Source organism: Lemur catta, chromosome 16 (assembly GCF_020740605.2).
Source record: "Lemur catta isolate mLemCat1 chromosome 16, mLemCat1.pri, whole genome shotgun sequence".
Taxonomy (NCBI): Eukaryota; Metazoa; Chordata; class Mammalia; order Primates; family Lemuridae; genus Lemur; species Lemur catta.
In genome coordinates this window covers 36,036,632-36,049,656 of record NC_059143.1, presented here as the reverse complement: position 1 = coordinate 36,049,656, position 13,025 = coordinate 36,036,632, and the positions used below count along the sequence as shown (strand labels likewise).

The 13,025-nt window shown below is 37.7% G+C and overlaps 1 protein-coding gene across 2 annotated transcripts in view; it reads left to right on the top strand.

The window, feature by feature from the left end:
• The window catches only part of DYM (dymeclin), a 273,454-nt gene that overhangs the window by 221,982 nt on the left and 38,447 nt on the right, over positions 1–13,025 (top strand). For both annotated transcript variants that reach the window (XM_045528017.1, XM_045528018.1), the window contains exon 16: positions 3,862–3,975. In XM_045528017.1, the coding sequence (XP_045383973.1) occupies positions 3,862–3,975 (114 nt within the window). The remainder of the gene's footprint in view (positions 1–3,861; positions 3,976–13,025) is intronic.

The following is a 13,025-nucleotide window of genomic DNA, read 5'->3' as shown; positions in this document are numbered from 1 at the left end:
TATTCCAACCTGGCAGCAGGAAATAGAAGTTCATATCTTTAAATGAATTGTTTCACATTCTTTGCTAGTGTTACAGTCGGGCTCCATTGGAAATCTTTGGTGAAACAACTTATACCTTTTACCTTAGATATTTCCTATTAACAAACTAAGCCCGTGCTCCATTTTGCTACATCAGAATTGCGGGAAACATGAAGTAAGCAGGAACCACCTCAGTTGTAGTCCCGCTCCCGGCACTTGCCCAGGGAACCCGGGTCCGGCTTCTTGTCTCTCTGATTGTGTTAACTCTTCTGTAGGACAGAGATTTTTATCACCTTGTAGGATTGTTGTGAGAATTAAATAAATAGTATATGCAGAGCACAGGTCCATAATAAACATTCAGTAGAAGATCATTTCCTTCCTTTTTGATATATAAATTATACTTCTCTTCTAGAAGTGGAGGTTTTATCATTCTCTAAAATAGTGTGAGTTTGAATGCAAAAACATTAGAACATCAGCTTTAAAACATACAAATGAGAGACAGTTGGAGAAAAAAGAATTTACTTTGAAACCGAGCCTCATGCCTACTCTGCAGCTCTCCTGGTGAGAATGGAAATTCCTTGTGGCTTAGAGGCAAGCTACTGGAGGCACGGAGTGAACAAAACAGGACTGTCATTGCATTACTCTGTTCTTAGGTGATGTGACATATAAGTACTCTCTTTGGTTGGTTTGTAATGTCTTTGAGTCCTATATGAATACTGTGAGTTCCATTTAGCTTTCATATATGCATTTTGTTATCTCAATTAGTGATCTCCACAGTAGATGGATACACATACCCCAGAGGTTGCACCAACCATCAGTCTGTAGGAAGAAAATATTACAGCTTTATTTATTCATCCAAAAATAAAGTAGGCTGGGCTCAGTGGCTCATGCCTGTAATGTAATCCCAGCACTTTAGGAGGCGAAGGTGGGAGAGTTGCTTGAAGCCAGGAGTTTGAGACCAGCCTAGGCAGCATAGCACGACTCTTTCTCTACAAATAAAAAATATATAAAAATTAGCTGAATGTGGTGGTGTGCTCCTGTAGTCCTAGTTACTCAGGAGGTTGAGACAGAGGGATCACTTGGGCCCAGGAGTTTGAGGTCGCAGTGAGCTATGATCGGGCCACTGCCCTACAGCCTGGGCAAGCAAGACCTTGTCTCTAAAGAATGAATGAATGAATAAAATAGATTTAGTTTTACTAATAGTATCGGTGTTTACAACCTTCCAGGATCTATATGTCAGCTCCAGTAGTCCAGGTATCGTGAGGAAAGAGATAGGTGGGGTTCCTCAACACTTGCAGGGTTTTCAGATGTGCATTCACCTTTTCATTCACTTTATTGTAGTGTATGTGTTCCTGGTTATAGTATCTAGATTTCATTAAACCCTCATAAAATATTACCCCACAGATTGATGGTAGTAAAACAATATAAACACACATGACAAAAGATAATGGCAGAGCTGACATCCTCCTCCTCCTAGAACAAAACAAGTGCCACATTACGAGGTGAAAACAATGATGAACCAATCTGATCTCACGATCCATAAAATGTATCAGGAAGACTGTTTATATTATGGACTTAGATCCACCATCGTGAACAGTATATCTTACCATGAGTGAATATCGGGCTTGCCGATGATAACATGAAGCCTTTGTGATTAGCAAGACATACAATAGCTAACTGCCCAGATTATTTTCAATAGTATTTTAATGAGTATCAAGAAAGTATTTTGTATCATCACTTAAGTATTTTTAAAATCTAGTTTATTTTGTTTTTATCTCATTCTTTTAAATTTCTTTTTCTATACATTTTATATGTAAAACATTAAGACTATGGTATATTGCATAATTTATAGAGAAATAGAACATACATTGCAACTACATCCTCACTTTTTTTTACTTGTAAGTTACAATCAGAAAAGTTTGGAGACCTCTGGTCTAGAATCTGGCTGACGTCAAACTCACCTGGAGAGGAGAGCCCAGTGGAGCAAGTTCCTGGGATCAGTATCTCACAAGGCTTCCCAGCTATTTTGGATGGTCTGCCGTATTTGAGAACTACTCCTTGCTACATTATGTACTGCCATAAGCCAGAAATCATCCAATAATGAAATGTCAGCTTTTAGTAAATACTAGAAAAAATCATTCCATAAGCCTCAGGTGTCTATAAGATCTATCTTCCTACTTTTTAGTTGATATTTTTTCTTAAAATGAGTTTTTAACAGATATGCTTCTATTCTTTAATTTATTATTTTTTTTTGATCAAAGAGAATTTTATGCATAGATATTAGGTTGACCCATATGAAATTGCTAATATTCAACTATTTTTTTTACCAACAAAAATGGCAATTCATATGGTTAACCAATTTTTTCCTCAGAAAAACCATGTTTAAGTTTAAAACCTGCAAAAATACTTGCACAAAAGGAAAGTTTTTATTTTGCATCTTTGTTGTTGCATATTTGAAAATAAGATTTTAATGTATTGCCGTATGTTTTCTTATCTGTGTTGTGTCTTTCTTCAAAGATTTATTCCCTACATTATAAAAATCAATTTGCATACCTGCTGGGTCTAAACTCTGTGAACAAAATTTTAATCCCAGAATCCCCAAAGCAGCTTAAAATCTGACTTGGGAAAAACTAGATCCATAGGCACATATTGAAAGACCAACCTGGTTGTGGACAAAATAAGCAACTTGCAAAGGAGCTGGTGGTGGCAGCAAATAAAGAAGTAATTTACCTGGAGATAAATTATGATTTATGTGGAATCAAAAGCAGAATCACCAGCTATCAGCTGCCTTTGTTTTCCCTCATTGCCATAGAATTGTGAGGCACGTGCTTGTTAATGGTCCTGGTTCCGGCTAAGTCTCTTTGCTTTGCAGAACAAATGCATTTCAGTGGCATTTATGTAACACAGTGTACTTTCCACTAGAATGGTTAAAAGTTATTATACTCTTAAACAATATTTAGGAGAGTAATTCTGAAAGGAAATGCATAAAAATGTTTGCGAAGAATTGTTTGTAACTTCATATACTTTACCTAGAATATAGAAAACATATAAAAGGAAATGTTCAACTTTAAAAAATGCAATAAATTTTTATATTTTTGCATGTCTGATTATAAACACCTAAATGTTATTCTTTTGCATTAAAAAGGGGTCTACAGTCTTCTTGATTTATTAACACTGTGGTTTTAAACATGATTTGCTAAAAAATGATGACATTCTGTTAGTTTTTAGTGACAAATATTTAGGGACAGTGTTATTTCTAGAATGCTACTGTATTGATATCTTGACTACCTAGTTTAGATTTGCTGTAACATGAAACAAAAATAATTTGAGGTTGCTGTTGATTATCCCTGGTGATCAGGGATAAGGGTGATGTGGATAAATTAAATTCATAGATAATCCCCAAAACATCATTTTAGCCATTAACTTCAAATTCTTTTCCTATTAAGCCCCTCTCCACCTTTTTTGGGGGGTGGAGAGTGAATTCTACTATTACTATTAAGCCTCAAAATTGACAGGCTTTAAGGCTTAGCTTTCTCTTCCCACTTTCTGATGGGTACTGCTTTCTAGAGGAAATATAAATGCCAAGTCAGTACAAGAAAGAGCAGAATTCAGGAGGCTACTTAATTCACAGAATGAATTAATCAGCCCTGAATATTCAGGAGTTGGCTCTGATTCGGCCATCAAACCCAAAAGAGAAGAGTGTGTTTGCGGGGGCTGGTGAATTCAAAGCCAGGTCACTCTAGAATCGGAATTATGATCGTTTGAGTACCATGTGAGAAAGGCATCTACTGAAAATACATTTTATACATCTACTTGTTTAAAAAATAACACTTTACTTTTCAGGTGATCACCTTCTTTAGCTCAAGGTTGCTACAAGCTGGAGCTGAGCTGTCAGTGGAACGAGTCCTGGAAATCATTAAGCAAGGTGTTGTCGCGCTGCCCAAAGACAGACTAAAGGTAAGACGGCTAAAGAAACATTCAGTTGACATTTAACTGCTGTGTCACTTGATGTAAATGTTAGTGTCTGAGCAGACTCTATTCAGAATCATAATGCTTACCCAGTTCTTACACTAGAAAGGCTCCCCAGAACTGTAATGAGAAAGGTTTCTGACAATATTTCAAAAGAAAATATCAAAAGAAGAACTAATATCTTCATGCCACTGCATATCCTATACATCACCACTGCATATACTATAAGTAATTTATATACTATTAATAAAGGAACAGGTCATTTTTTTGGCCCAGTGAAATATATTCAGTCTTGTAAGTAACATCAAGGGTCAATGGGAAGGTGGTGATGATGATGATGACTGTAGTAACTAATACATAGTGTTAGTGCCACGTGGGTTCTAAATGTCTTACGTGTATCAACTCATCAGTCTTCACAACAGCCTTTTGGTGTAGCTAGTGTTATCCTAATTTTTCAGATGAGAAACTGACGTATAGAGAGGGTAAGAAGCTTACCCAAAGCCATGCTATTAGAAAGTGATGGAGCCTGGGGGATTCATACACAGGAAGTCTGGCTCCAAAGTCCATGCTCATAATTGCCACACTATTTACTGTACACTTAGGATATAGTAATGGAAAGAGAAGCACTTCATGGAAACGATAGGGGAAATACTATATTTTAAGAAGGCATTTACATTTATGATAGATATATTCCTGAAGTAATCTCATGATATAAAACTCATACTTTAAGACTAATTATCTCATAGAAGATATAAAGGGGGTATTTGGGGGATGCATGAATGTATAACATTGTGGCATAATTTTACTTTACTGTGACTTTTTAATTTTTTTGCTTCATTAGCTCTAATTTTTTTACAGTGCTTTCTCCTAAATTAACAACACAGGATATTTGTGGATATTTGGCCTTCTTCATGGTGTTTTATCACAACTAACTTCTGTTCCAATGTTACTGTTTTGGGGGCTGTGTTTTTCAGCATTATCAGTAGAACCACCGCTTAATGAATGCTTGAGAGATATTGTTGTCGGATATAAAAATATTTTCAGTTATAATAACAGAGTCTGTAAAATAACAGCACATTAGTCATCACAGTGACTTACCGAAGTTCCTCTGTACATAAACAGCAGTGAGATTCACACGGTACTAAGCAAAGGTGGCAGGGGTTTCTGTGTATTAGCCAAAGTGGCACCACCATGTGGTAATAGCGTAAAAACAAATTACAGTTCATTGGGCCTTTTCGCTTTGACGTTATTCTATACCTGACAATTTTTTAAATGTAGGGAATTCATATTATTTGCATGTTTACATAAAGTAAGACATTGGCCTGTTGGTTTGTTTTTGGGTTTTGTGGGGAGTTTTTTTGCACTATTTAAAATTTACTTAAACTATACCATGTGAACCAGTACAAAAATCCTCGAAGATTAGAGTGGATCCTAAGAAGCGGTAGATCTTGGTGTCTAAGCTGAGTCAAGAAAAAAGTAGACTGTCAGGAGGCTGTCTGGAAAGGAGACCACAAAGGAGTTGGGGAAGGCGATTTTGGCAAGAATAAAGAACCAGCTCAGTAGAAGCAATGGAGATGGTGGTGAGAGAGCAGTGTGTTAGGTTTAAGATTTCAGAAGTGGAGCAGATCTTGGTGATAACATGGTCTGGATTTTGCCATGAGAATGGGGGACTGAAATGGTATGAAAGTGAATGAAAATCGCCGTGGGCATGAGACTACCACCTTCTGAGAACCTTATGTACCTTTCTTTCCCCCTCTCGTCTCTTCCATGGACAGCTAATGCTGCTTCACTCTGCTGCCATACTCAGGTACTTTCTCCTTTTGTGTCCTTTCCTGGTGATGAATTTTAGCTCCTTTCTTTTGGCTTATCTCTCACTAATTGTGTCTTTAGCCCATTTTTTCCTACTTATTCCAATCTCAGATTTTATTTTCTGATTCCTTTAGTGAATATTCTTGTCCAGAGAGACCCTCCATGGCTACAGCAGATATTGAAAATTATTCTTGTAGTTCTCTATAATACTTACCTGAAAGCAAAATGAATTACAGTGTCCAGGCTAAGTGTTTGGATGTTAACATGTTGTTAATTTGTTATAAAATAAAATGCCCTTTATATTTGAGACAGTGACATATAAATGAAAATATAATTTTGTTTTTCAGAATTATGCCTAAATAGAGAAATTAACTGATCTTTGGGAGATCCCATGCAAGTTAACTATTATTTATAGCAAGATCCTATTGAGGCCAAGTTCATGAGTAAATTTCCTAAGTGCGACAGTTAATTTTGTTCTGAAACATAGCAAGAAAGTATACTCCTGACCTCAGCTTTCCATCTCACTCTATGGTTGGGTTGCAAAAGGATGGAAGATGGATGATTCAGTTAAAAAAAAAAAAGAACTACCCCCAGTACTAGAAAAGAAACTAAAATTACATTTACTCACAGATGGTGAGTCATCCTCAGTTAGTTTAAATGACAGCATATTATTACCACAGATGTTACTAGAAAAAAAGGCTGTTTCTCCTTATAATCAAGCCTTATCCTCAATTATTTTAATCATCTTTTTGGATTGAGTGTTTATAATAAAACGAATCACTTAAAACCTCTAGAGTTTAATTCACAGAATACTGTGGTATCTAAAGTTGATTGAAAATGCAAACTATGTGTTGAATAATATTTTTATTATACCACATGACAGCACATTATAGTCTTTTGGGGTGGTTTACTAATACATACTGATAAAATAATTGTCGGTTATGTAATAATAGCTTTGTGCATGAGATTGATTTAAAAGAGTTGGTTTCAAATTGGAAATGCTATTTTAGTTAGCTCTCTAAGAAAGCATGGAATAGTGTATACTTATTGATTTGTTCTTTTTAAAATATATAAATTAAGCATTAAAATATTCAAAATCCTTTCCAACTATCTGTGGGTTAAGAGGATCACAGTGTCCCTTACTCATGAGAAATTAGCTAGCTAATGTCAGCTAAAGTAGATGAGCCAGAAGTTTCTGAAGTTTCCCTGGCATTGTAGAACTGAAGCCAAATTTGTAAAGGAATTATTCTTCCAATTTTGGGCAAATAAACATTAAGATATGGAAGCCCATGGCATAGTAATTGACTTTCAACCAAATAAAATATTTTTCAATCAAATATTATTTGACATAGCCTTCTAAAATATTTGTGTAATATCCTGTGTGGGAATATATACTCTTTGGATAAATCTGTCTATACAGTTAAACAACTTGGCTGTTCAGAGTAAATAGTATTAATATCATTCTAAACATTCTCTTCTTACTGGTATTCCGTGAAGTCTGGGAAAAGCAATACCAGGTAATTATTTTTTCCGGACCCTCCTGCTTAAACAGAGGCTTAAAGAACAGGCACTGAAATCCTAAGTTGCTTATTTCTCCTTTAGGGTTTGGAAGGAAATAAATAAAGTTAGTATGTCCTCCGGGAGCTAGTTAGAAGCCACAGCTCAAAGCTCTCACTGTCTGTGTCCACAACAGGGTCTGTTCCTGGCTCCCATTTCGCTTACTATGGAGCAATTTGTCTGTCGTGGTGATGGGTCAGAATCCATCCCGTCCGAGTGTGTCTTGTGCCACTGCCACACCACTGCACATTTTATTACGTAAACTTCCAAAGTTCCCACTTTTCTTTGGTTTAGTGAATTATCTGTGCCTTTCAAGGACAAATAATTTTACCATATCTAATGTTTGAAAATTAGATCATGCTTTTCAAAGTGAATTAACCAGAAGATGACTTCGCTTACAGTGTAAATAAGACACTTGATAAATCATAGGAATTAAAAGTGAGAACCAGGGTCACACTAAATGATTTTTAAAACTTTCATTTTATATCCACAATTTAGAATACTTTCGTGGTTGTCTTAAGTTGCATAAAGAGAAACATAGAAAATTATACTAACTGAAATTTGAAGAGATTTTTCCATAGCTTCTTAATACTGACTTGCTTAAAAACTTTCCCCAGCTCTCCCCCTTTCCCACCCCAAGTGTTTCTCATTTTTCTGTTCAGTTCTCTATCCCCAGAGCAGATCCTGAGTGCCATAGTGGTTGCCCCCCTGCTCGTGGTGGGCCCCACCGTGGAGTCCCATGGGGACAACCTCAGAATGTCTGCAGTTCTCCTGTTCTGCCTCCCTCCATACCCGTGCTCCTCGTGTATTTCTAGCCAGCACCCTCCCTCTACCTCAAAAGTACTGTTAGACCCTAAGTTCCATGAATTTTACTTACTTCTTAAGTCATTCCTTTCCCTCCACATTGCCACTCTCCCATGTTGCTTTTCCACATTTGTTTTGCAGCCTATCCTAATTGGGGTCCCCACTTCGGCATTCTTCCTCCCTGGACATCCTTAGCCCTGTTGCCAGAGGTATCTTCAGTGCACACCCTGCTCTGATCCAACACACAAGGCACTCTGTGGTCTAACTCCTGGCTTTGGTTTTATTCTTTTCCCCCTATGGAGCCCGTGCTCCAATCATGTCAGACTGCTGGCAGATCTCCAAATGGACAGTATTCTTGCATGTCTGGCCTTTGTGCGTGCTGTCCTGCCTCCTTCCTCCTTTCTTCAAGCTTCGTGTCTTGTCTGTCAGAGGAGCGGATCATGCTTCAAGTCCCAACACAGGCTCCCTCCGTATGTGAGGTCCACTCTGCTTCACCCAGGCGCACGTGGGTGGTTCTTCCTCCACATTCCCATGGTATCTCGTGTGTCCCTCCATTATCGCAAAAATGTACCCCAGCACACCTAGCTCAGGGACTGAACTCATTTAATACGTATTGGGGTAAATTAATTTCTTCACTCTGCCTCTGGATTCCTGTGTCTCTCTTTCCTCTCAGCCAGTATACTGATTTTCCCTCTGGCCTTTCAACCTTTCTTGTCCACTGCACAGCATTAGTGCTAAACATCAAAATGACTTACTCCTACCCAGTGAAGAGTGAGGATTTTCTCCATGTCATGCTATCCCAGGAACCTCAGCCCAGGTTCTTGGGTGGAGGGCAGAAAGATCTCTGACCGCTAAGCTTTCTCAGCCAATTGGCTTCCCTTAGTTTCTGCCACCCTTCTCCTGCTGTCCCCACATTTGCTTCCCATAATGCATGTATTCACCTGTCCCTGGACACTAATTTGCATCCTCACATGTATTACCTGTAACATACAAGTAATACATTAGCATTTACAAGTGTGGTTTGACTGTTTATTCCATCTACATCTAGCTATTTTATTCCCACTTTGACCACAGCATTGCTAGGAAGTTGTTGGGGACACAAAGTTTTATAAGACGTCAACCCTGCCCTCAAAAAAATGTGTGACCTTTCAGGAGAGAAAAGGCACACCCTTGCAAAGATGACAAAGCAGGGTGGTTTGTACCATGTGTCAAACAAATGCTATAGAAGTTAAATTCTGGAGCAAGAAGCAGAGACACCACTGAGAAAGACTAGTCGGGGAAGGTTTAGGAGAAACTTGGACTTGACCTTCTCTGTCTTGAAGGGATGGTGAGGTTTGCATAGGCTGAGATGGAAGGGAAATCCAGGCAGAGGAAATCCTATATGAGTGGAAGAGAAGGCCCACGGCAAGTTCAGCTTAGTGTCCAATGGGAACAATCGGACTCCCTTACTGCCCTCTGCCGAATTAATGTGGCCTTTGTTATTAATGATACAGTAAAGTCATTAGACCAGTGGTCTAATGACTTTTTTGACCACCACCCACAGTAAAAAATACATTTTACCCCATGGTGCAGTACACACATTTATATACAACTAAAACAGTACTTACCCCATTAAATGTGATGGGCTCTATTTCCTATTCTATTCTTGACTATTCTTTTTATTGCTGGTCAGACCTATTAAATTGATTTAATGATCCTCTATTATTTAGCAACTCAAGAGTTTTAAAAATAATGCATGAAATCAGTAGTTTTCAAAGTGTGATCTTCCGACCAGCAGCATCAGCATCCCCTGGGAACTTGTTAGAAATGCAGATTCTCAGGCCCCACCCAACCTACTGAGTTAGAAGCTGTGGGGCTGGGACCCAGCAACTGGTGCTTTACCATCCAGTTAACATTTATTGAGCTCTATACCAGGTGCTCTGCTAGGTATTTGTATGCTGGTGTTCTCATTTAGTCTTCCTAGCAATTCTATGAGATATAAGGATGATTTCCATTTTGCAAGTGAGGAAACTGAGGCTAAAGAGAAGTTAAATGGCTTCTTCAAGATGATTTTAGTCCCTTTTATGTTTGAGCCATAAATTTCAGCTATTCCTTCTTTCAAATCTTAAATTTTTGCTTCCTCTTAACTCACATAACCCATTTGCCTATACCACTTTGTGTAACCAAAAGCGCCCATGATACACCAAGATAAGTCTGTGGGTTTGACAATACCTGTGCTCCGAGTTGTTGAGTAATCTTTGAAATGTACGAAAGTTGTATTCATTACTGTTTTAGGGAGTATCAACAGACTGTTAGCCCTTTCTCATGCATAATGTTGAAGTTGCACTAAACATGCAGTGGTTTAATGTCATATTTACTTTCAGGGCAGCCATTCTTGATAAACAGTCCATGATATTCATTGTAATGTCTTACAATGAATCTGTTTAAACACATGCTAGGTAGATTTGTAAGCAGTTTATAGGCAACTTTTGTCTTCTTTGCAATGGATAAGTAGATTAAGCATAGTTTTTACTTTGTAATACTAGAATAGAAAAATGTAGCCTTTATTATCATTGCATCTTGAATGTAGTCAAGAAAAAATAAAACATTTAATTGAAGAGTAGTACAATTTTTGATAATTAGTGATCATTTTTTATAGAAATATAGTTATTGTTCAGTGTCTTAGTTTTTTCAGTCTGCTATAACAAAATACCATAAACTGGATGGCTTATAAACAACAGAACTTTATTTTTCAAAGTTCTAGACACTGGAATTTTTTAAGTAAAAGAGTAAGAAAACTAAATAATTGCTTTTGGTGCATATGATTTTTGAAGGGATATTCTTTCCTGAACACACAGCCCAAAAGCTTCTGAAAACTTTGAAGGGGATTTAAGACTTTGAAAAGAAACCAAAGTCCAGTATCTTAACTACTAATGTAATGTCGTACACACAGCAAAATTGGTCATTTGGGGGAACAAGACTGCTTTCGTTACGATAGCTTTCATTTCTGGGACAAGTTGGAGGAGGGCGGTGACTGGCACATAAATGATCACACCAAGGATGCTGGCAAGCATCTGGCTGTGTCACTTACAATTTCCAGGTACTGCATTTGTTGGTTTTAGAGGACTTGAGGCTGTGAAACCTCACCTAGTTGTACGAAGAATGTGAATACTGTTGGTGCCTAAAAGTGAGGGATAGTTTGAGATAATTTGCCAATGTAACTATTTTTTGTTTTCCTGATAATTGACTACATACAGGTTCTTTACAAGATTCTTGTCTGGGAGCTCTGAGGACAGTGGGAAGTATTTAGACACTACATATTCTGATTGATAGGAGCCTGATCTGTTTTGAAAACTTTAAAAGAATGATAAGATCTTTAACCCAAGCCCAGCTTAAAATATGAATTTGGACAAACATTTCAGGGGATTTCCTAATCTCTGACTAATATAGTGTCAGTTACTGGATTGTGAAAATCACTCCCAGCATGTTCAACTTGCCCCACTTCAAGAATACCCACTATACTAATATCCCAACATTAAAAATGATAAATTATAGACTGTTGTGTCCATAAGTGATCTTTGCTCATCAAATGGATTTTTTGCATACTCTTTCAAATAGAAATTACCCTGTTAAATTTAAAATACAAAACAGTTTTTAAAAAGCATTTGAAGTGAATCATTAAATCATTGGCATAAGTTAAACTTGAGATATGTTTGGTGTTAAATTATATTGTTGCTCACTAGTCTTACAGTGATACTGGAAAGAGCATGTTTTATACCCAATTTTAGAAGTTTATTGAGTCACAGGAATAATCTGTTTCTGATGATGTTTCATATCTGGAACATAGTTAAGGTTTCATCTACTAATAAAGCCACCCCCCCTTCTTTTTTAAACTATTTAAATTGAGAGACCATATATACAAATGACTACATAAACTATAGAGATACACTTTAAAAGAATAATTACAAAGTAAATATCCATGTAATAACTCTTCAGATGGAGAAATGGAACATTGCCAACAACAGCCCAAAAGTCCCAATATACCCTCTACCCCTAGGAATAAACACTGACCTGACTTTGGGGATAATAGTCTTATTCTTCTTCATAATTTTACCATCTGTGTGCATATTCCCAAATAATATGATTTCCAATTCTGAACTTTTCATAAATGGAATCATGCACTGTTTTCCTTTGCAACTTTCTTCTTTCACTCAACGTTTTATGAGAGACATTTGTGTTGTTAGACAAAGGTTGTTCCTTTACACTGATGTATTAGCATTACATTGTGTAAACAGTTCACAATTTGTCCATTCTATTATTGGTAGACATCCAGATTATTTCCAATTCTGGCTACTAAAAAAGTAGTTCCCGGCCTGGCGCGATGGCTCACACCTGTAATCCTAGTATTCTGGGAGGCCAAGGCGGGTGGATCGCTTGAGGTCAGGAGTTCTAGACCAGCCTGAGCAAGAGTGAGATCCCGTCTCTGCTAAAAATAGAAAGAAATTATCTGGCCAACTAAAATATATATAGAAAAAATTAGCCGGGCATGGTGGCGCATGCCTGTAGTCCCAGCTACTCGGGAGGCTGAGGCAGTAGGATTGCTTAAGCCCAGGAGTTTGAGGTTGCTGTGAGGTAGGCTGACACCATGGCACTCACTCTAGCCAGGGCAACAAGGTGACACTCTGTCTCAAAAAAAAAGAAAAAGTAGGCTGGGCGCGGTGGCTCACGCCTGTAATCCTAGCACTCTGGGAGGCCGAGGCGGGTGGATCGCTCAAGGTCAGGAGTTCGAGACCAGCCTGAGCAAGAGCGAGACCCCGTCTCCACTAAAAATAGAAATAAATTATCTGGCCAACTAAAAATATATATGCAAAAAATTAGCCGGGCATGGT